Source organism: Myiozetetes cayanensis, unplaced genomic scaffold, assembly GCF_022539395.1.
Source record: "Myiozetetes cayanensis isolate MyiCay16 unplaced genomic scaffold, myiCay2020 scf7, whole genome shotgun sequence".
In the NCBI taxonomy this organism is placed as follows: domain Eukaryota; kingdom Metazoa; phylum Chordata; class Aves; order Passeriformes; family Tyrannidae; genus Myiozetetes; species Myiozetetes cayanensis.
The window spans coordinates 51,493,217-51,517,353 of NW_026087964.1; the positions used below are offsets into that span (position 1 = coordinate 51,493,217).

The window sequence follows — 24,137 nt, forward strand, 5'->3', positions numbered from 1 at the left end:
AAAATGTTTTGTGGTTTAGTTTTTTGGGTTTTTTTTCTTCCCTCCTTTAAACCCTGCTGACACATTTCAAATGGATTATAAATCCACTACTTTGTGACTTGATAGAGTGTGTTTGAACTTGTACTTCAGGAAGGGTGAAGTTCTTGCTTTGATTGAGACCTTAACAAGTTTGAGACATAACTTTTAAAAGTATAATTTAAGCAAGACATTTTAATGGGACTTAGGGGACTTGATTTGTAAGAAAAGGATTACTAGCACAACAAATGTGCACATGATACTGACGGATGAAAATCTCACATCTGTAATACAAGTAAGTTATACCCTCAATGTGCATTCATGATAGACTTTAAAGGAAACTTAGTATTATAACAGTTTAAAAGTCAATCATCTATAGGAAATATATAGAATGTGATCAGTAATGTCAGGACTCTTGCCAACAGACTGAGCATTAAACATGTATGAAGTCTGAGCTGCTCCTGTGCATACCTTAAATTTAAGAACATGCTGATACACACAGTTGAATTGAGGATTATGAACTACCAGTGTTCCTATACAAAGCAATTCTTTCATACAGGCAGATCACCACAAAAATTTATTGGAATGTAAAAATTTTTAAGCCTTATCATATTGAAGGATATTGTGGTGTACACAACATTTAGTGGGACTTTTACATGTATAATCATTGAGAATCTTACTGCTTTAACTGAATTTTGAAGAGTTTAATTTTTTTAAAAAATCTAAAAAATCTGCAACTCTCCACTGAAAACTACCATTCCTGGAGCTGTTAATGTAGAATATGGCAGAACTTTTTTTCTGCTGAGGAAATTGAGGAGTCATTATTAATTCTCCTTTTGCTATTGTTTACTTCTCAAGGAAATTATCTGTGAGACACACCTGTCTATCCTTATCCAAAGCTTGTTGGAGAAAATGGGGAACCTGCAATTGATCTCATCCATTTTGTAATCTTGTCTTTGGTGTTCAACAGCTTTTGATGGGGGTAAATCTAAAAAACCTCAGAATATGGCAGGAGAGCTGCTTGCTAGCTGACATTTTTAGTTACTGTGGGAAAACAGATACATACAAATTCTGGGTAACATTTGATTTCCAGCATAATTTTTCAATGAATATTCAGATTGGAAATGCATGTGGAAGAGGGAGGCACTTCAGATGAAGACATTACTTGTGAGGTACACATACTGGTTGTTAAGGTAACAGAAGAAGGAACAAGCAGAAATCTTCATCTAAGCCTAATTCTCATTGAACTCAACACATTTTGGCTGACTAGAGAGTTCAGTATCTAAAAACTGGAAAGAACATAGCACAAGGTCAAATACAGAGACATGTTAATCCTTTGGAGAAAACAGTTGATGAGTCTGCTCGAGTTATTGAACCTCTTCTTCAACCACATGACATGCTCTTCACGTCCCTGTATGCGAGTCTTGTACGTTAAAAAGAGAGAGACAAGGTTGTAACTCACAAATCATAACAGAGGTTAGGAGAGAGAGTGACACGGCAGAGCATCTCAGAGCTTAGAGCCTGGTAAACAAATGCAGTTGAGCTTCTAATGTTAATTGCAGTTCACGTGTTTGGAAGAAAGCCTGGAAGGTTGCAAACCACAATGGAAGACTATTCAACCACAACTAAGTTCATTGGTTTGTCTGTGATAGAGTCAAATTTCTTCATATTAGCTAATATGGAATGTATTTTGGATTTGTGCTGGAAACAGTGTAGATAATGCAGGGATGTTTTAGCTATTGCTGAGCAGCACTTACACAGCGTCAAGGCAATTTCTGCTCTTCACACCTCCCCAGCAGGGATGAGGCTGGGGGTGCACAAAAAGCTGGGAGGGGACACACCTTGGACAGCTGAACCCAACTGACCCAAGGGATATTCCATACCATATGGCACCGTGCTCTGCAATAAAAGCAGGGTAAAGAAGAAGGAAGGGGGGACATTTTCAGTCATGGCATTTATCTTCCAAGTACTCATCACGTGTGATGGAGCCCTGTTTTCCTGGAAAATGGCTGAACATCAGCCTGTCAGTGGGAGTTAGTGAATTAATTCCTTATTGTGCTTTTCTTGTACGTGCTGCTTTTGCTTCACCTGTAAGGTGTCTTTATCTTAACCTGCAATTTTGTGTACTTTTACCCTCCTAATTCTTTTCCCCATCCCACTGAGGTGGCTGTGAGACGATGAGTTGCCCACAAAGTCTTGACTGTGACACTAAGACACTTGGTAAGACTAACATGCAGGAAGTAAACAAGCTGCAGTATTGATCTACTCTGTAAATGAGACTCATTAAGTCATTTATAGACGCTTCAGCGACACAGACAAGGTAACTTTTCCCCTAGCTAAGCCTGCAAATGTAGCATACCCTTGTCTAGGGAGGGATCTTCTGTTTCCACTAACACTTACTCAGCTCTAAAAACTGTACGTCACACTGAGCCTCTTAGCAGGGCTGAGTTTTGCTATACAGCTTCCCAGAATGATCTCACTTTCTACAGCAGACTGAGGTCTTCCTACATGTGCCTATGCAGACATTGTTCAGAGAAAAACATTTGATCTTCACCGGATTCTCAGCTAGAAAGAATAAGCCTGTATTTGTGGACTTATACAGAGAGAGTTTATTGCAAGAAATATCTTTCTCCTTACAATTACAAAGGAATACTGCAACAGGATCCTGCTGTTCTATTGATTAACACTATTTTGCTGTTTCTACAAGGAATGCTAAATACACTGCTCTCTTAAGAAGCCCGATTCACTCAAGCAGCTCTGCTTCTGAAATCTGTAATCACAATAGCAGATTAAAATAGTCTCAGACTGTTCCATCAGCCCTTGGGCCAATGCTCCACGCATTTTCTTTGAACATGCTCAGACCATCACCATCTTCAGTGTGGGATTTCAGTTCAATATCTGAGCTTTGTAATATCTCCAGATTTACAAGGGCACAGGTGCTTCTGACTGAACAGGATGTGAAACTTGAATTAACAGACATTTAAGATCTCAGGGTAGCCTAAAGAGGTTGTATGAATGCTTGCTTGGTTAATGAGAATAGCCCCATGGACCCAAGGGCACCAATGACCTTAACTGCCCTGAGTAACCTCATTGAGGGTTCCCATCCCATACCCTCTGTGCAAGGGCCTAGGAGTTCTGTTTGACCTTGGTCCCAGGTCCAAAAGTTCTGCCTGAGCTCACCATGAGGGAGCAGCAGGAATGGGAGCTGCCCTAACACACAGCAGGGATAGGACAGTGTACAGCGTGGCTCCACCATGGTCAAGGACCTTGCTGTTGGGCAGTACAGGGCTGATGACAACAACTGGCTCCTGCCAGCCCAGGGACAATCAGCACAGCACAAGGGGCAAGACTGGCCTGAGTCACTCCCTCAAAGGGCTGGGATTAGAGGGGGGCAGAGTGGGGTCAAATGTTGCTGCTCAGAACAGATAAGGCCATTGACTGCCTTCATGACCCTGAGAAACAGAGGGGCTCAGCTGCCTATTTTTCTGCAAAGGATTTATCCAGCTAACTGTGTTTACGGCCTAGAAGTCACATAAAGGATGTATTCTCAGCTTCATGATGAGTATTGTCCCATCTGTGATGATGGCTCCCCGTGACCCTAATGACTGCAATACACAGAAAAGAACATAAAAGCTGCTAACCAACTTAAGTAATCATAAGAAACATGTTACTAACATTTGATTTTATCATCTCCCTTCTATATATGTTAAAACCCATATCATATCTCCCAAGCAGCCTTGATGCCGTGAAAGTCAGCTTTAGTTCAAAGGGGACTTTAAAGCTGGGACATCATAACGTAATGATATTATTCATAGCCTTGATCATTTTATCGAGAAAAAACATGAAAATTTATATCAAACAATATTGAAATAGTGTTCCCTCTGTAGGAGACTAAAATCAAAAGGAGCGATTGCCTGTTGAGAAGGAATAAGATTCTTGTTAGACTGAATTTATAATCTGAGCCACATTAATCTGAAGTCATATTATTGTACCAACATCATCACTGCTCTAAGCTAAATGTCCCATTTATTGTACATACAGGAGACTGCCCACAGCCAAGGTTAAGCAAACTAGGGTTAGAGGAGAGGGAGCTGCCAGGGTCTGCATGTTTCAGAAACGTAAGCCATTTTGAACAGAGCAATTCTACCTGATGAAATGAAATAAGTAATGAAAAAAATTGTAACATCAGCCTGCTACCAACCACTGTAATTTATTTTACATAAACATACATTTAATGAATACTTCCTACACGTCCACGTCTAGAATACCCCTATTCTTCATCTAGTCCTGCGAGAATAACCAAATTTTAATTTTTAATGGCTTTCTGTGTGCTATGAATCATAAAAGCACTCAGTTTGATGTCATCTCCAAATTCGCTGAGGGTGCACTCGATCCCTCTCTCTATGTCATTAATGAAGAAATTAAATAACACTGGTTCCAGTATGGACCCTTGAGGGACACCACTTGTCACTGCTGTCCATTGGGACTCTGAGCCATTGACAACTACCCTCTGGATATGACTGACCAATCACTTTCTTATCCATTTAAAGGTCCACTCATCTAATCCAACTCTCTTTAATTTAGAGAGAAGAATGTGGTGGAAGACTGTGTCAAAGGACTTACAGAACTCCAGAGCGATGACATCTGTAACATTTCACTAGTCCCTTGATGTAGTCAGTCCATCACAGAAGGCCCCTAGGTTGGTCAGGCCAGGACCCTCTCTTGGTGAAGCTTTGCTGGCTGTCACAGATCACCTCCCTGTCCTCCACGTGCCTTAGCATAGTTTCTAGGAGGGTCTGTTCCATGGTTGTCCCAGGCACTGAGGTGAGACTGACAGGTCAGTGATTCCCAGGCTCCTCCTTTCTGCCCTTTTTAAAGATAGGTACTTTTTCCAGTCAGCTGGTACTTTGCCTAGTTGCCATGACTTGTCAAGTATCAGAGAGTGGCTTGGCAGCTACATCAGCCAATTCCTTCAGGACTCTGGGTTGCATCTCATCAAGTGTAGACCTGGCCCAAGAAGACAAGGTCAGGAAGACCTTCTAGAAGGCAGTGAGAGATTTCAATCTGTTTTGTGGAGTGCTAAGGGAGGGAAGGTCCTATGGCAGGGCCACATAGCACCACCTGCAGCCAGAAGCCAACAGCTCACAGAGTTTGTGGATTCTCACTGAAGAGCAGAGAGCAGCTCCCTGCCCTCAGGTGGGGCTGAAGAACTTCCCAGTGACTAAAGACGAATGTGCAGGGCTTGCTTGTTGCAACTCAAAGAGTTAATGAGCTAGTCTGGAAGCAAGAGCTGCTGACAGAACATGGCAATCTGGGAGAGAGTCAGGGAATAAACTACTTTCATTTTTGGTTGGGCTAATTAGTTGGCCTGATCTAATTGGACATCACTAGTAAATTTGGGTTATTTACCTAGATTTTACTGACATCATACCTGGCTTTTTGAATGTTTTGATCTTCTTTATGGAAAGGGACACAACAGATCCCCCTCAAAGCTTTGGCTAACTCAGCATCTCATATCAGGCCGTATGTAAAGTTAGTTCTGTAGTCCCTACAAGGAATCAGTCTTTCACAGAACTGGGCTAAATGGTAGCCCCAATCAGACAAGTCAAGTCATATGGAGATCACTGAAGTAAAAAAAGCAAGTGAGGATGGTTTTCAGTGATTACACACTAGATGTGTCAAAACTGCAAAACTGTAACATTGTGATGAGAAGGTGCTGGATGGGAGCAATAGAGCTGACTTATGGAAAATGTTAAAGAGACTGGAAATGCTGTTCTCAAACTGAGATGGCTTAATGAAGTGTCAAGGCCTCATTTCCTCATTCATGCTGTTAGTCCTTCGCAGCAGAGATGACCCCTGCAGAGTGAATACTGTTTTATTCACAATAGACAAAAGTAGCAGTGACTGAAACACAATCTCTTAAAATCATTAAATGGAAATATAGTACTCAACAATTCTTTAAGATGCTCAGCACACTGACTTTAAGTGAAGAACAATGAAGTTCATTTAGGAAGCTGAACGTTCATTTTAAAAGTGTGTCATCAGTCACATTTCAAATTGAAACTCAAGCTTGCTGGTGATGGGGAATGCCTTTCTTCAGCAGAGCATTCAGACTAGGCATAGAATAACGAAAGCTGCATTTGGCTCATGAATACCAAGAGGAAATATTTTACAACTCCAATTTATGCCCATTTCAAGTAGTTCTGAAAGAGTATAATATTTGGAGGGAGCTTCAGAAGTACCTAGTAACATGGTTATGAGTATGCCAGTTGAAAATAGTATTGATGAGTATATGCCACAGGTACTAAGAATTTACTACTCAATTAGGCATGAGCAGTAAATAATAATTATTAACATTTTATTGAAATATTGAAATTAGACCTTTATCAACAACTTATATACTAAACTGTTGCCTGTGAGAGCCCTGATTAAGGGACAACAGCAGTCAGCTTCTGCTGCTGTAACTCCAGCAGCACTGTGCCTGATGGCTTGGAAATGAAGATATGTAAGGGGTTCTGTGTGGTGCACAAAAGGATGCATCAGGCTCAATGCATATTGACACAGACATTTTTGAGCAGTGGCATAACCAGGAATTTTCTAATTGAACAGCAAACCAGATCAATCTCTTTCAGAGAAAACACACCAACAGAGGCAGCATCTTATGGTCTGTTATCCACAAGTCAAACACGTGTGGACCTTGTCTGCAAACAGCAGAGAAGTTTACAGTGAAAGCTGAAGAGAAACAATCCACTCCATATTCAAAGTACACTGCTAAAATGGCTACAGGGATGTTAAATTCTCATTTCACAGGGCAGTTGGTACCTAGAAGGGCAGTGATCTGCGATTATTGGTTACTGTTAATGGTTCACCTGTTTCATTCTCACAACTCCTTCTCAGATCCTTCATCTGTGCTTTATTTCCCTGTTTGTGTCTTGCCCTGAAACCAACAAAATAAGCCCTTTTGAGCCAAGAATATTGGCTACAAAGTGTCAAGCGCAATGGGGTATTCATCAGTAGTTATGAGTTATAAGAGAAGTGAATGCAAAAATACATTGATAGGGAAAAAAATTAACTTTTCAAATATTTTGAGTATTTCCTGCTGCTTAGGATCACGAGGAGCAGGTAAACTCATGAAACACTGATTCTGCATAAGTTCTGCATCTGTGTTTCAAAACACAAAAGGAAACCTGTATTTTGGCCTGGGGAAAAATGCAGTTGCCCAATATGAAAGCAGAGCGGTCTATTGGGATCTTTTTCCTGGAGATAAATGGAATGGACTATTTGGTTTAAAAATGGAGTTTTTGCTGTTTCAGGCAAGATCATTTGGATTTCTTACAGAGAGCACATAGCAGGTGAATTACTACTGAGGAGTCTGAGCTACAACACTGGATATTGAATTCTTCTTCAAGTCTACTTTGATAAACTCAATCAGTAGCCCTGTTTTGAGGGGAAAGTGGTTTTGTGCTGTTGGGGCAATAATGCTGAAAATCTGGCCACTTGTTTATCTGCTATGAGTGATGGACTTCACTCACCTAAGCATGAAGGTCTGAATATCTCTCAGTTTGACAGTAAGTTACCTTAGAGGCAATGATGGTACAAACAGCCCTCTACCTTACCAATCTTCACGCATGAAAAGTGATTCTCCAGAAATCTCCACTCAGACCACTGACAACCTGCAATTTCTTTCTGGACAAACCCCTCATCGATATGCCCACGCAAATTTGACTTGAGTTTGACTGTGGCCTTTAATTGTGACCACTGCCACCATGTTTGCTGCTTTGTCTTCCCTTTGTCCCTTACTTAACTATCTTGTCCCTTACTGAAGTGATCTTTCAAATCTTTTTCCCCTGCCTCCTGGGCATCACTGCAAATGTGAATCTTCAAACTGCTTGTGAATTGAAACAAATTGGAGAGCCTAAGACAAATTAAATGTTTCTTAGGTACAGGTTTTTTTTCAAGATCTGAGCTTGAGGCTGTAACTGGAATGGCAATTTAAATTAAATTAAATTTACAGGTACATTTATTTTGTGCGTGGTTATGAGGAAAAGTAATCTTTTTTTTTTTCCTATTGCTTGTCTACATTGCCCAAGCCTAAGTATACATCCTCTTATGAAGAAATCTGAAATGTCTCCCAACAGTGACTCTATGCCCTGCTTAGTGCTGAATATAGACAGATTTTAATAGCCCAGATGCTACCTTAAAATTAAGACTTTAAGATCAAGACAAGTGTCCATATGTAATACAAATATCTACAAGGAGGTACAGGCCTGTTGGTTGGAGATTGCACTAAGATGGGACTCCAGTAAGTGAGTCTTTACTTCCATGTAATAAGTAATGGGGCCAAAGAAATCAGAACAGACAATAATATTCTCATATTGGTATTTCCTTTGTTATTTCTTGCTTTCCTGAGTCAATCTCTGGCTTAATGTAAGCATGAATAGGAGTTGAATTGGACCTGTAGTTGGTGTTACAAAAAAAGTGCTGGCAAGTGATGACTGTGTCATGACTTTCTGGCTGGGAAGCTTGCAAGCTGGAATCAGAGAAATGAGAAGGGAAGACTTTAGGTTTTCCCTTTGAGTTAATGTGGGGAAAAAAAAACCACAAAAAAAACACACCAAAAAACAAAACCCAAGCTATGTAGTCTTTATCCACTTATTCCATATATTATTGTTTACATAGTTTTTATTTGCACATGCTGAATGTTCAAAAAGAGAATCTCCTGTTTTGGTGCACAGAATCTCCAATTAGAGATTCTAAACTTTGCCAGGCAAATGTTCGTGAACATCAGATCCATGTAAGTTCTGTTTATTAAATGTATCAGATAACAGACTCTTAGCAATAAAGAAAACTTGTTCACAAGCAACATGAAAACAAAAATTGCTGTATGAAGATGCACATGTGTTTGGATTGCTCATATTTTTATCACCTCTGGATTATTAATACCTCTGATGCCAAAAGTGCAATCTGAATGAAATCAGTCACTTCTATTTTATGTGATGTCTAGTTTCCCTTAGAAATTACAGAAAGAAGACGGTTTGATAGAATGAAATATGCTCCTATTTGGGTTTTCCACTTGTTTAAACAGTGTTATGGTGACTAACTTCAGTATCTAATTACAGCTGCTGCCTTCCTGGTGTACCTCCTGAGAAATGCTGCCATCCAGGTAATTAATGTGCTGTGCCTGCACTGGCTCAGACACCTATATTTGCAGCAGGCTACTTTAGAGGATGCTGTCTTATCACTGACCTTGGAGAAATCTGGTGCTGACCTCTCACTCAAACAGACCTCAGGACAAGACAAGGCATCAGACCTGACTCTGCGTGACGATTCCCACCTTTCTAGCATTAGCATTTTCAGTCACATGAGATGCTGATAACACCATTGCATCACATGTGAGGAAGATGATTGTTTCTTTCGTTTACAATCAACCCATTGGTGTTATGTAACAGCAAACATCCTAAAGAACAATCAACGCTGATTTTTGCCAGGCACCCTCAGGTCAGCCTCTTCTGACGTACTGGGTGTCTCAGAGCAGATACGTCCTGCCAGATGGCCTCCCTGGCACTCAAGATGTTGCTTTTCATAGCACAGCTTTGCTTAAGGTTCCAGGTGAAACAGACAGAGTTTCTTTGCCCTTCAGCACTGAATTCCTAACCCAGACAGATTAATTAATTAATGAAATGTTACCGCTGCTTATGAAAGATGTGATAGGTCTGTAACTTCATCCTTGACTGCAAGTAAGAGAGATGAAAGACTGGCAGGTTTTGTCTGTGACAGAGGTGGTATAAAGCTGTGAGATCCTTCTATCTGGTGATTAATGTCAAGATTAGTGTATCTGAGCTGAAATCTACCAAATGAGAGACATACATCAATCTTCCTTAAATATATGTATATGTACATGTGTGTGTACATACCTGCAATATGGTATTTTGGCATATATGTCTGTATCAATTAAAACATATTTTTATATATATATGTATATATACACCTTGTAAATGTTGTCTCTTATTGACCTATGCAAATATATAGAGTCACAGAATGGTTTGTGTTGATAGAGACCTTAAAGATCATCTAGTTCCAATCCCATTGCCATGGGCAGAGACATATACACATACATATACCTATACTAAACCACCCAAAATGTCTGAGCTATGCCTGAACAGATTTTGAGGAGAAAATCTGCTTTACCTATGCTAAAATATTCTAGTGAACTTTTCTTATGAGAATGTTTTTATTGTTCATATTTGAAAGAAGGAATTTGAGGCTTAGCAACCTCAGTTGAGATATACATTATTATAGACATGTTTTCAGTTCTAGACTAATTTTCTCAAATGTTTTTTTCCATGGTTTCCACCCACACACTTTTTCCTTGGTTAGACCTCTGATGCCTGCACCTGCACTGGACATGTTCTGGCCTGAAGCTGAACAAGGCTTGACCTGCTGTTTTCAGATATGAGAAGGTACATGCTGTGCCATGTGTAGACACGAGCTAACAGGAAGGACTAGACCAGTTGTCTCATCTGACTATGTCAAATGCAAGAGCTGGAACTGAGATTTCTGAGAAAGAACCTTATGTTAGACAGAAGCAGATAAACCAGAAGCAGAGGAGAAGCAACGAGAGTAGAGGCTGGAGCAAGGTCTGCTCATGGAGTTCTATCTAGCACTAGTTGATCTTTAAGGCCCCTTTCAACCTAAAGCATTCTATGAGTCTGTGCTCTCTATGAAATGTTCTGTTTGTGCTCTGGTTTTGACCCGAGATGAAAGACTCCATGCACAAAGGCATCGAGAATGTCAATCTAAATTTCAAACCTGCTTCAGTTCTATTTGTGTCTCTTGGTAGTGGTTGCAGGGCATGATAGTGGACATCAAACAACCCAGCCCACAGCCAGCACTCAGTTAAATCTATCAAAACAGTTCACATGCAGAAATCTTTGCAACAGAGATGAACTGGAAATGGTAACTGCCGCATAATAATGAATATTAATTTCAAATTAATAAATAGAATGGTTCCAGTGGGAAACTAACTCTGAAATGGTAAGTTGTGACTTAATTGCATGAAGGTTTTAATACATGTGCCTAACTTCCAGTTGAGTAAAGATCATGGAACACTATGTATGCTCTGGTGCGTTACACTATGACACTTAGGAGCACACTAAGTATTAAGATAATAGTCTGGTAAAGCTCAGGTTTACCTATAAGCAAGGATGAGGCTTTCCTTATCTTTTTTTTTTTTAATTGAGCATGTTTTTGAGTTCTCAGAAATGGCCTATGCACACAGGTAGTTACAACATAGTCAGTAATGACAGCAATGGTCCAAAGAAGAGCATGAATGAGAATAGAAATGCAAACATTGTGATGCAAGAGTCTAGAAAAACCTCCTAGTTGCCTCTGAAGCAGTCCACAGTTTTGTAAAAAATCCAAAGACTAAAATATATTTGTATAAAAATTGCAGTTTCACACAGTTAATGTATTTCTCAAATTAAGACCATTTTCATATTATTTGCAGTCAGTAGAAAGACTGTCCAGTGGAATAATCAGTGTTACCTGTTACCAACAGCCTGCTCTAAGACAGCTTCCCTTCAAACTGCAGCTTTGAGGTTTTCAAAGGTACCTTTCTTCTGAGTAACATCACCTATCAGTTCCGTGGTAACACAGGGAGCCTGTGTGAGTCACTCTTTGAATAAACAGGAGAAAGATGTCAACTCACTTATGTTCAAGGGGAACACTTATACAGTGTTTCCACATGAATAGTTTTATATTAGAATTTTTTAACCCAAAGGGAGTAAATTCTGATCAGTTTTACTCTGCAACATTGTTCAATTGTCTATATTTATTCTTTTCATATTAATAAAGTAGATGTACTTGATCACAAGCAACTAAACCAATAAGTTAGCCTACAAGGCAAGATGAATTGAAGGAGTTTTTATTACTACTTAATTGATTTTTGCTCATGCAAAGTAAACAGTGTTATTAAATAAAGATTTGTTTTAAATGCGATCAGTGGGCAATCTGCTTGCTACTATCCCTTCTTCAGACAGGAAAGGCTTCAGGGGAGAACTTACTGTGATACTAATAGTACTGAAGAGACAACCTACAAAAAAACCCCAAACCAGCTGTTGTAGACAATGTAGTTTAAATAGAAATTGCCTTGCAGACACAATGCTGATTCTGTATCATATTTAATTCTGTTTTCCACTTAAGTCCCATCCATTTTCAGAATGAAGAATTTCTTGTGTCAACATTTGTGCTCTACTTTTTTTCCTCACTGTGCCTCTTATCTTCTGATTGAGAATTTAACAGCTGCCTATTTTGAATACTACAGATGAAATTTTTAACTTTACTTCTGCTGTGTTGGCAACTGAATCCCTCTTGCCTTCACCCCAATCCTAGCTGCATGATTTTGTCAATGGACAGGCTGTTACTTTGTTTACAGCAGAATATAATCCCGGCCTTTGATAAACATAAGGCAAAAAAAAGAATCCTTGGAAAAGCTAGGAGCTGGAAACATCTGAGCTTTTCTTTGTAAAGTTTTTGGAAGTAGAGCCATAAATGTACGAGGTTATTTATCATACTGGATTTTCTGTTATTGCTAACATAATTAAATACTATAAGTCTATCCAGATTTATATCAGCATACTAAAAAGCAACATTTCATGCTCACAGTCACTTGCATGCTAGAAAAACAAAAGTCTTGTTTAAATGTGGAAGATAACACTTACATAAGGAGTGTAATATTCACTTTAATCCTATTTTGGGGTCTATGTTTACTGGCTAGGGCAGCAGAAAATGACTGAAGGACTGGCTTTCAGTGAGCTAGTTTACATATCTAAATTGCTGAGCCAGTTAACAAAATGTGAAAATAATATGATTTTGATTACGTTCTATTTGCTGCCTGAAATTGTTTTCCTCTCCCCAAATTGGGAGAATATAGTAATATCACACCTAGTTCTTGCACTACAAACTATGACTATGCTGCATGGGATGAATGAGATGAGTTACCTTATGTAGTTTTTTTAAGGTTTTCTTGAGGGCAGAATTATGATGGAATGATTTGTACTGTCACTCTGTACATTCTTAGACAAAAAAATAAAATCTGTTGGTCAATGCTTGGTTGATTAAAACTACTAGTGGAATGAAGCAGAAGAAAGTTGACCAAAGAGTACAGAAATATTAAGGCTTATGAAGAAACCTGACAAGAGGAAGACTCTGCACTACGTGTTCAGAATGAAAATAAAACCAGGGATGCATCAGCTGTCTGCTCGGGATGATAGATGAAAGATGCTCTTTGCAGCTCAGAGCCTTGTATTTCATCTATACCATGTTCTGTTTCTCCTTTCAGAGTGCAGTAAAACCCAAACTGTTTCTGCAGGTCTTGCAGGATTTGAATTGATGTACTGAAGCTGAAGGTCCATCTGTTCTACTGCCTTGTCTCCCACTGGTCTTGGCTTTTCATGCCTAAATTCTGTTACCAAAATAGAGAAGTTTGATAGCTTTCCCTTTCTGGGGCGAAAATGACTTCTATGCATCAGTTTAAGATTTGAGTGGCTGTGGCCATGGAGTGTGTGGTGGAGTAGAGGTTTAGGGGTCAGTCAAGTCTGGCCATACTGGTCTTCATCTGGGTTGGAAATTTTTGTGTGTCTACAATAGACTAAAATTACACTTTTAAGAGCATCACCTCCCATGCTTAAAAAGGAGTTGGGCTCATGGATCTTGTGAGGACAGTCACACTGAACTGCAGCCAGTTAGGGTCGAAGATTTGGAAGTAGATGAAAAAGCAATTAGATGCTTGGGGAGATTTTCTATGGCTTCGGTGAAGTGAAACAGTAGGGTACTGCAGTCACCATCAACAGCTTCCTTACGCTTCTCCTAAGACGTGGTGGTCCAGCCTTTGGAACTGGTGGTGGGTGCGCGAAGTCCCAGCGGGGTCCAAGTCGCCTGGTCTGCCTTTTACCTCTCGTTCCTCTCCTGATCTGCCGCGATGGAACAAGCGCTCCCAGCTGACCGAGCCTCTCACCTCCCCGCCGCGGAGGACGCGAGCAGGTGGGCGCAGCCCGTCCGCGCAAACCCCGGCAGCGCCTGAGCCGGGAGGGAGCGCGGCGGCAGCCTCCGCCCCTCCCTCCTTCTTCACTCCCTCCCTCCCTCCCTCCGCGGCGCATCCTCCCGCCCCCGCCCTCGCCTCTCCCCAGCACTCGCCGCCTGCGGGGCTGCCGCCGGAGGTGGTGCCAGCAGCGCCGGCCCGACCCCCCGCCTCGGGATGTGCTGAGCAGGGGCAGCTCCGTTCGGGCCGCTCCGAGCCTCGCCCGCCGCCCGCCCGTTCCCCCCGCCGCCCCTCGCCTGCTCGGAACGGGTCGGGTCGCTCGCCGGTGGCGGAGGATCCCGGCGGTGAGTGCGGGGCAGGGCGGGGCGGCCGCCGGTCCCGGGGGCGGAGGAGGGCGCGGGGGCCGCTCCGGGCTTGGGCGTGGGGGGAGCGGCTCCGCTGCGCGCCGGGACTGGGCTGTGTCTGTGGAGCCGTGCGGGATGCGCGTATGTGGGTATGAATATACATGTATTTATATCTATATATATAATACCTATCTATCTGTCCGTGTGTCTATCCGTCTGTTCATCCATCTATCTATCCATCCATCTATCCATCCATCCATCCATCTATCCATCCGTCTATCTATCCATCTCTATCTATCTATCTATCTATCTATCTATCTATCTATCTATCTATCTATCTATCTATCTACCTAATCTTTATATATAGATATATTTCCTGTTGAACGTCCTCGTGTGGGCACGGGGGAGGGAGGAGAAGCCGGGCGCCGTGGCCACCTTGTGCCGACGGCGTGTCCGCGGGAGCCCGTGGGTGCCCCACACGGTCGCGCCGCCCTGCCTTGCTCGGTAGGTGCCTCTGTGTGTGTGTGTGTGTATGTATGTATGTATATGTATGTTTGCACACCTGTATGGCCACGGCGCCCTGCCCTCTCCCTCCCTCCCTCCCTCCCTCCCTCTGCAGGTGCCTGTGTGCTGTGTGACACACCCCGGTGCCGCACGCCCGCGGTCCCCAGGGTGCCCCCACACCTCTGGCCGCGGTGCTGCCCTGGGGACGGGTTTGGAGACACCCTCGATGGAGAAGCCAGAGGGTCCTGCGGGCTGGGTCCTACCTCCCCCATCTCTCTGCATAAAGTAGCCCCCTTTGCCATCCCCAGGGTGACAGGTACTGTAGGCAGTTTGGCTGGAGCACAAACACTGCCTTTCTTCACACGCTCGTCACGAGTTAGTAGAAAGCTGCGACAGCCCAGATGCCTTCCTAGACATCCATTCCTCCTACTCAGGCTCTGGCAAAGAAGAGAAGATAACAGGCAGCACTTCTGTCTGTGTGGGTGGAGGAAGAGAAAGGAGTATGGATAATGGATTTGTTGAAGGGACACTAATTCTTGGTTTTAATTACTATTTTAGTGGTTTCAGTGTAGCGCTGTGCTGCATAGCTGCCACAGAACTCACTTGGTAGCTGTAGTGCAGTGCTTTTCAAATCCTGTGTTCTTGCTTCTGCTTTTTAGTAAAATCTGTTCTCAGTCCTGATGCATGCAAAGAACCCATTCAGGAAAGCTCAGTTTCCAGAAGAGGGACGTGGACTGTGTGCAAAATGCTGAACAACTGGAAAAGCAGCATTTTCTGTTTGCTCCAGTCCTTCTGGACTGTAATGGCAGTTTCCTACAACAAGTGAACATTTGTCATTTAGGAGGGATTTTGGTTCATGTGGTTTGTTTTGCAGGTTGGTCTGTTTGTTTGGGGATGTTTAAGTTACTGGTGTTTTTTTAAGCTGTTTTTTTCTCTGAATGAGAGGTGGAGTATCATTAAATTGCAGGGCTAAATCTTGCAATCAGCACATGAACAGAGCTGTCCTTTGGAAGAAATGATGCCTTGGTAGACAAGGAAGAGACTTGTATCAGTGAATCCACCTTCCAACCAGTACTGCATTATTGGCAACCTCTCTTAGGATTCTTTGGAAACAGGATCTCTGTTTCCTATAGCTACAAAATATGGAGGTATAAATAATGTAATTTTCAAGTAGTTGTGTTCCCATTCAGTTGGAATATTTTTTTTTCCACCTTTCTGGGATAAAAGACTTACAAATTCATATTGAAAGTGTACTGTCTTTTTTTTTTTTTTTTTTCTCTAGAGCTGTGTGAAGAAAGTCTTCAGCCATGGATGTGTTCATGAAAGGACTTTCCAAGGCAAAGGAGGGAGTCGTAGCAGCAGCAGAAAAAACCAAGCAGGGTGTGGCAGAGGCGGCAGGAAAGACGAAAGAGGGAGTCCTCTATGTGGGTAGGTGGGCAGCAGAGACCACACTGCTGGTTGGTTTACACAGACATTCACAGCTGGATCCTCGTCAGACCTAGTATTCTGAAAAAAATACCCTGATCACTCATAGGAGACCAGTGCAAAACAAACGAGAGGAGAGTTCTACCTCCTGAGCTCCAGTTCTTTAAAACCTAGTGTTGGTTCTTATGTCACGTGCTGGCCACGTGCTATTGCTCTGTGGAGCCACATCTACAACACCAGACTAAACGAGGCTGTATCATGGGAGGTGCCTTGCAGTACAGATCACTGACTGGTTATTCTAATCAAGAAGTTTGTTGTGTTAAGGCTGAAGAGGTAGTTGGTACAGTAAAAATAAATTTAAAAAAATGTAAAAGCTGAAGTGGAAGGTAACTTGACAGCATTCTACAGAACGTGGGGTTTAAATAGGATTTTAAGAGAAGACAGTTGAGAGGTTAATTCAAGAATTGAGGATTAGACAGACTGCCATATTGGCATGTTGACAGTAATATTTTGTATGGCAAAGTGTCATCTCATTGTTTGAAGTTAACTTCATATTCTGTACTTACTATTGCAAATTCCTAGCATTTCCATGACTTCTCCAAAAAGAACCACTATAGTTAATGGCAGGTAGACCCCAAGGTAGCAAAGCAGTTATTAAGTGTCTCATTCTAGGACACAAAAGTCTTGCATAGAGCCAGGGATAAAATTCTTTTCAAATCCCAGATTGGTATTTTTATGCATGATAGTCATCTTCATTTTAGCGAGTATTGGGCTTTAGAGGACTGTCTTGCAAATGCTGCCATGAAAAATTCACAGAAAAATAATCTGCCAAGACTATATGAGTAAGTGGTTATTTTTAAAAAAAGTAACCATGGATTTGTTTCTCTTATTTATCAAATAAAGTTAGTGCATAATATAAAGGAGGGGAAAAGACACCCTTTTCTGTAGGTCCTTTCTGTTTTGCTGATTTTGTAGCAGTTCAGTTCTGTAATGGATGCTGTGTGTACCAAGGGAGATGCGCACACATAGCAGAGAGAAGTTAAACAGAGCTGAAAACCAGAGGCATTTCTTTTCAATGGGAGCACTGAGATTGCTGCAATTCCAGTGTCTTTTTAGGATTCCCTCCACTCTTACAGGCTAGTGCCAGTCTGTGAGAAATTATTTCTGCTCCAGATAGTGTGGACTACTCATTTGGAATATACTTCTCTCATTTTGAACCATAGCAAAGCTCAGTGCTCTTGCCAACAGGGATGGCAGTTATTTTGAACACTAATTGTAAGATGAGTCTATTTTAAAATGAGCATCTGCTCATTTTCAAGATATCAAAATAGATGTTCTCTCACTGTATATTGTGCTTGATGTTGGAGTCATTTTTCAGGGGTGGGACTTCATTTTATTTTGTTTTCTTGTGGTGCTGACCATGCTTCTGGGGTCATTGATTTCTTTGTATTGGAAACCTCCACTGTGCGCTGAATTAATCTTTGTGTTTGACCTGTTCTCCAAACTGTAATAATATTTGAACCTAGTTCTACTCCCAAAGGCAACAGATTTCCTGTTGACTTCAGAGACGCTTTTGCTGAGGTTGAACTTTGGAGGGTAGGCTTGCTATTTATTTCAAGAATAAATTACTGAGGACAGCAGTGTCCTGAGCCATGATAGGGACCTGTGCATGTGACTGCAGTAATGGCAGAAGATCCTTCTTGTACCAGATGCCTTCTTTTCAGCAGGAAGGAGCTGTATGCACAGTTTGTTGTGCAGGTGAAGAAGCCTTTGGTTGGAAGCTGTCTCCAGGACCTCTGGCAGCTCATGTGCAGTTGTGTGCTTGTCTATAGCTGCAGGGTTTTTCAACAGGATCAAGTAAGGGTCAGGGGTAAATGGGGAGCTGGGTGTTCCTCTGTCTACTTCCCAAGCACACAGGAGAGGTGGCTCTTCTCCTATGCAGCGTTAGCAAGGGCCAGTGTGATAATCTCTGGCTCTGTAGGCTGGTAATGGTTGCAGTGCAAAAGGTGGTGAAACCGCTTTATGAGCAGAGGAGAGGAGCAGCACAGTGCACTAGAGCTCCTGAAGATTTCTCCCTCCCTTTATCTTTTTGTTTTCAGGTTTGAGTTTCACAGTCAGATCGTACTGTAAAAGCTGCCTGACATCTTGTAAAAAGAACCTAACAACACTGGGCTGAGAGGGACATGTTGATGGTTTTTAGTTTCATAACATTCAACCTTCAGTTGCTGCTGGAGGATTAAGAAGATACAAAGTCTTTGGTCCAGATCCCCCAGATGGTATGGTCTCCCACTTGAATCAATGGAATTTAAGTAAATGTGGAAACTTTAACTATTATGTGAAAGATTATAAAATAATTCTACCTGGTAAAGGATTAACTGGGGATTTTTTTTTTCCCTGTCCATGCTGAAGTCTCTTTTTTCTTCCCTCAGTTCAGTCTTTGTCCTCCTTTTATGTACCCCAGATACTCCTCAATACACTCTACAATGAGTTTTTATGCTTTCAGGTATTGTTGTTTGGGTTTTTTTCTCATCAAATTCCTCTGCTGATGGGCTTCAGCATTGGCCAGCTGAAATCAGTGGCTTTGTCTTGACTCCTACAAGTTCAGCATCAGGACCTTTCTTGATGTTAAACAAGGGCCTGATCATTGTTTAGAAAGGAGGACTGAGGCTCAGCAGTCCTGTGCTGCTTGTGTTTGCTGTAAATTTAAAACTGGGTCTCTCTGTATCCTTTAAGAGCTGTTGGTGTGAAGCAGTGAGGAAATGAGTGGCAATACTTACCCCCACTCGCTTTGAAACCAGGAACTGAGAGTAAGAAGAATGCACTTGCATGCTCTTGGTGATGTAGTGTTCGAGATGTCTACTGAGCTTTTTGTGTGCTACCAGTGAGCTGAAGATTTTGCTCAGTTGACTCTTCAGTGCATGTTCAGTGCTCAGGAGTGGAAGTTTCCAGTCCATTTTTGGTGTGTCATACACTAGCACGACAAAGGAATAGTTCAACAGCTGCAGAGTTGCTAACAGATGAGTTGTTTACTACTCCCTGTGCTTGCACGTGGCCGTAGAGTAGAACAGTGCAGTCATGACCTATTTGGCAAGACCATCCCAATTCCTCTGCTGCACTCTCTTTTCGTGAGGCTTCTTGTTTTCCTTCGGTTGTAGAAAAGCCAGCAGAGTAGTCAAGGGACTGAAGGTCTGGTTGGTGGAATATTGGGCTTCAGGACTTGGAAGAAACTGTTTTCCTTAGATGTCAGTGTCTTCTTCCCCTAATTTGAGTTTATGTCTACCTGTCTTTAACCAGCTCTGATTAAGCAAGGTGAATAGTCTGTTGGTCTCTCAAACAGTCCAGAAATGAGTGTATTTCTTTTTGGCATAATGACAGTGATGATAATAAATTATGAAGAGAGTCTGTGGTATTTTTTGTAATTGCAAAAAGGTAGAAATCTGTTTTGGCTTCTCCCTCCCTTCACACAAATGTGTACTACAGCTCAGAAAAAAAGCATTACAATGTACTACTATTGCTTCTAAGTAGTTTAGGTCAGAGTTAGGTTTCTTGGTCTTTATATTATCCCTGCTCTGATTCCCCTTGTTATGTAGGATACAACAAGCAAGACTACTGATGTTTTGGGAATACCAGAATGAAAGACAGCTGATTTCTCTCAAATACAATGTGGATGACCAGCTTTCCTTCATGGCCAGCCAGAAGTCATCCTACTGAATTAAGCTGTTGTTATTTATAGGCCTGTTCTGGCAGCTCCTAATGTACTTCTAGATGCTGTTGTAGCTGTGATGGCAGAAACAGCTATTTGCATGCAAGTTTGCAGTAGTGGGGCGGCAAGTAGTATTGAGCTCTAACATATGCTGTAAGATCTGGAACACCAATTAGCTGGTCGTTTGCCAATTAATGGGTTTGGCTATACATATCCCTGTTCTGTAGGGGTCTGTGAGCTGAGTTTTCATTAAAGAAAAGCCTGTCTTCCACTAACAGAGCATACAGAGTATTCCTTTATGAGTTGTGGTTATAGCAGCTTTACGTCAGGGCAAGTGAAGTGAGAATCAGCTAACATGGGTCCCTCAGGAACTGTACACATTGCAGAGATCCTCAGGGAGTTCTGTCATACCATCCATCTCTTACTGGCCTCAGGGAACTGAGTGCTTGATAATTCACAGGTTTCCATGTCTTTAATAGCTTGGCTTGCAGACTGCCAGTTCAGCAAGATGAATGAGATACTGACCAGTCTAACAACGCATTTAAAAGCATATGCTTAATATTAGGTATTCCAATAGAAACTAATAATAATGGCCAGTCTTCGCGAGCGAAGATCCGGGGAAGGTTTTTACACCTTCCAGCCTGCGCATTGGATTTTTTAGGTGAGACACAGTGTGCGCGGAACTGAGCCCACCCTTTAATCCTAAGGTTCATCTGCCGGGGCCAAGCGAGCTTGGACGGTGGCAGCGAGGTCCTTAGGACGTAGGTGGGTTGCCTTTAAGGGCTGACGAGCCCCACCTGCCCGGGAGTGGCCCTGACCGGGAATCGAACCCGGGTCTCCGCGGTGATAGCGCGGCGCCTTTACCACTAGACCACCAGGGGCTGCCTCCAATAGAAACTATAAGCCTGCAATGTGTTTAATCTCTTTCTAGAAGTCAGTAGAACTGTCATTGACTTGAATTCCAGCATGTGTTCAAAGTGTCCTGCTTTTTCAGGTCTCGTGGTACCACAAGGTTGAGAACCAAAGTCCTAAAACAAGTCTTTAGACATTAACACCTTGCATTTAATGGAATTTATGATTCTTCAATGGTAAATATTTTCAGTAAGAGAAAACAACCTTTTTTTAAAAGAGAAAATTAGAATAAAGGGAGAAAAAGATTTCTCAGCTTTTAACCTCATCATTAGCTAGCTGTGGATTATTATTCTGCTCTTGCTCATGGGTAACAGAGCCTTTTCAGTGCTGTAATCAATCTAATACTGCCATGAATAGATGTCTAAAGTTCCATAAATTGGCACTAGTAGCCAGTAGGACATGTTGATGAATTAACTTATATTTTATTTCAGTGTTTAATTGTATTATTGTAACAATAAGTTTCTTTCTTCTAACATTTTTCTGCTCGTGCATTTTCCTCTAGTATATTTCTACTTATATCAGTTTGTACATGATTTTTATAGGGTTAAGCTAAAAGTCAGAAGTATAAATTATAATGTCTCAAATACTGAATGACAGAGACAAAAAAGTTGCATTACAAATAAGGTAATTCTGTGTTGCTAATAAGAAGAAGTCATCCTATCTCTGGCAGACTAGGTAAGATGGTTAACTAGGAGCCATAGACTCTGTCATTGTAATGCTTAATTGCACATTGTTAAGCGTCAAAGTCTGCAGATGGATACTAATCCCTGAAATGTAGCCAAGTTCTAAAAGCTAACAAGGACAAGTAGAGGTCTGGTAGGGAAAAAGGCATGGAGGTAGATTTTAAACAGTGGTATGTGCTAATTTGTTTCTCCTCCCGTTGAAAACACAAGCAATTCTTCCCTTTGACGCATCATGGTAAAGAGTTGCGATCTTTTTTACATGGCTGTTCCAAAAATCCATTTGGTCTTCAGGATGACAGTTACATTTCTTTCACAGGTCTTGAGTTATGACTCAATCTAGTACAAGTTCTAGGTTGCTGCCTGCGAGTTATATGTGAGCTGTCACATGTGCCTGTGACAATGAGGACAACAGATGCAAAAGACCTTGAGTTTGGTTTCAGTGGCTTTTTCATATTTAAATCCTATCTACCATTTAAGGTTTCTCTTTTGGATTAATTTATGTCTAAATCTGGCTAGCACTACCAGCTCCCCGTGATTTTAACCTCTGGGTCTTTCTGTAGTTCGGTAATGGTTGTCAATCCTTGCAAACTGAGATCTGGCCAAGTGCTGTAAGATGAAATTGTAAGGATCTTCTGGGAACTGTGGCTCTGATCTTCCCCAAATGCATGCAAGAGCCTCCTTAGGATGTCAACATTAACACGGTTTCTGTGAGTTTGCAAACTGAGAGGCTTAATACAGCTGTTAGGAAAATGGCAAGGAAGTCAGTATGTACAAGAAATAAACTGCAGAAGTGTTTCCAGTGTTACTCAGCTTTCCACAGTCAGTATACATCCATGCAGTTGTTCTTTATTGATGGTTTTACCTCTTCCCTTAGATTAAATTCCTGCTTAATTTCTTTTAATAACCTTAGAAAACACTGTATGAAGCTGTAAGTAATCTGTATATTAATCCCTCTTTATCATCTGCCTAATCTTTACCAGTACTTAAGAATATATATAACAGCCTAATACTGTTCTGTTTTTAGGTTCCAGGACCAAGGAAGGAGTTGTTCATGGTGTTACAACAGGTAAGACGATTATCTCTCAATTTCAACTCCTTCTCTACATTTGATTCATCAACCATTTACCTGTTAAAAATTCCTTTTGAGAGCACTACAATTTATGAAAGATAGAAAAACATGGGAAAATTGAGAGAACTGCTTGAGTGGGGTGATTGAAGAGAAATGGCTTATAGGAAAGAAACAAATTTCAGGGTTTTGATCAACTGATTTGAATTTGTCACAGTTATGAGTGTTTTGAGATGTTTTTTAGAACTACCTAATCTCCCAGTAGCAAGACTACTTTCAGACTTTATAATTAATGCCAGGCATGTATATTCACGATAGAATTTCTACACCAAAACGGAGTGAATTTGCATTTTAAATTGATTTTCAGGGATCATTTTAGGTATGAACTGAAACCAGTAACAAATAATTCTTTTTAAGGGGCACAATGAATGGAAGTCTTTGATATCTACAAAGTGCAGGAAAACCTTAGCTGACCATAGTGCACTGAATAGAATGTGTAATTTTCTGCTGTAGAATATGAGACTTCTGGAGATGTGAAGAAAATGCATGGTCGAGAATATTAAATTGTTTTTCCCCAAAGAAATGAGAAAAAAAAAATAAGGTAGTAGAAAAGGATTTTGTTTTTCTTCATGTGCAGCCAACGTATCATTCACATGTGCTCACGTAAGCCAGTGCAAAGGATAAACAATGGTACATAAACAAATGTCAGTACTTAATATCACAATGCATGTAAATGGTTGAAAAGTCAGGTAAGAATTTTTCTAGTAACAACACTGAAGAGAACATCTATGATAGCCCTTCAGAGTTTAGCCTCTGGCTGATCATGCGTGCTGTTGTTATGAGGTTTGAAATCTCAGCTTGTTAGACCTAAATTAAGAGAAATATTCAAAGGGATCATTACTTCAACCAGTAGAGGATTGCAGTGGAAGGAGATTTGAGGTACAAATATCTAATATCACAGAAGTGGGAACAGCAACTGACATTGGTTCCAAGCAAGTTAATAGAGGTGATGTACACTGAGCTGGGCAGTGGTAGAATACAAGTCACGGGCATTTGCACATGGATGAAATGTGCCAAAGCAATAGGACTCAAGTAGGCTAGCTCAGTAGGGGACATCTTTCCTGTCTCCCAAAAGAAACTACTGATCTCAAAACACTGTGAGTATCTTTCAGTATCTGATTGCAATATGTTTAGTGAGACAGGAAATTTTAAGTAAATTAATAGAATTTTTGACAGGTTTGAAAAATGTTAAATTTTGTTCTGGAAGGAACAAAACAGACTGTAAAGCCAAACATGAGGAGAACACATCTGTTACTTGCTGTGCCTGTGGATAGAAAATTTGGAAAAGTTACTGTCGATTTTAGGCAAAACAGTGGTTGTTCCTCATGTACTTTATGAAATGGGTGTCACAAAGTTAAACACCCAAAGCTTGGGAGTAATGGGTTTT

At 41.2% G+C, this 24,137-nt stretch overlaps 1 protein-coding gene across 3 annotated transcripts in view; it reads left to right on the plus strand.

The window, feature by feature from the left end:
* Positions 1–14,214: 14,214 nt before the first annotated feature.
* SNCA (synuclein alpha) overlaps positions 14,215–24,137 on the plus strand; it is a 61,065-nt gene continuing 51,142 nt past the window's right edge. The window contains exons 1-4 of one of the 3 annotated variants that reach the window (XM_050338121.1): positions 14,240–14,397; positions 14,765–14,901; positions 16,184–16,329; positions 22,649–22,690. In XM_050338121.1, coding sequence (XP_050194078.1) covers positions 16,209–16,329; positions 22,649–22,690 — 163 coding nt within the window. In that variant the 5' untranslated portion in view covers positions 14,240–14,397; positions 14,765–14,901; positions 16,184–16,208. Of the gene's footprint in view, positions 14,398–14,433; positions 14,547–14,764; positions 14,902–16,183; positions 16,330–22,648; positions 22,691–24,137 lie in introns of those variants that run through there. The other 2 variants (XM_050338120.1, XM_050338122.1) reach the window with 2 other exon arrangements.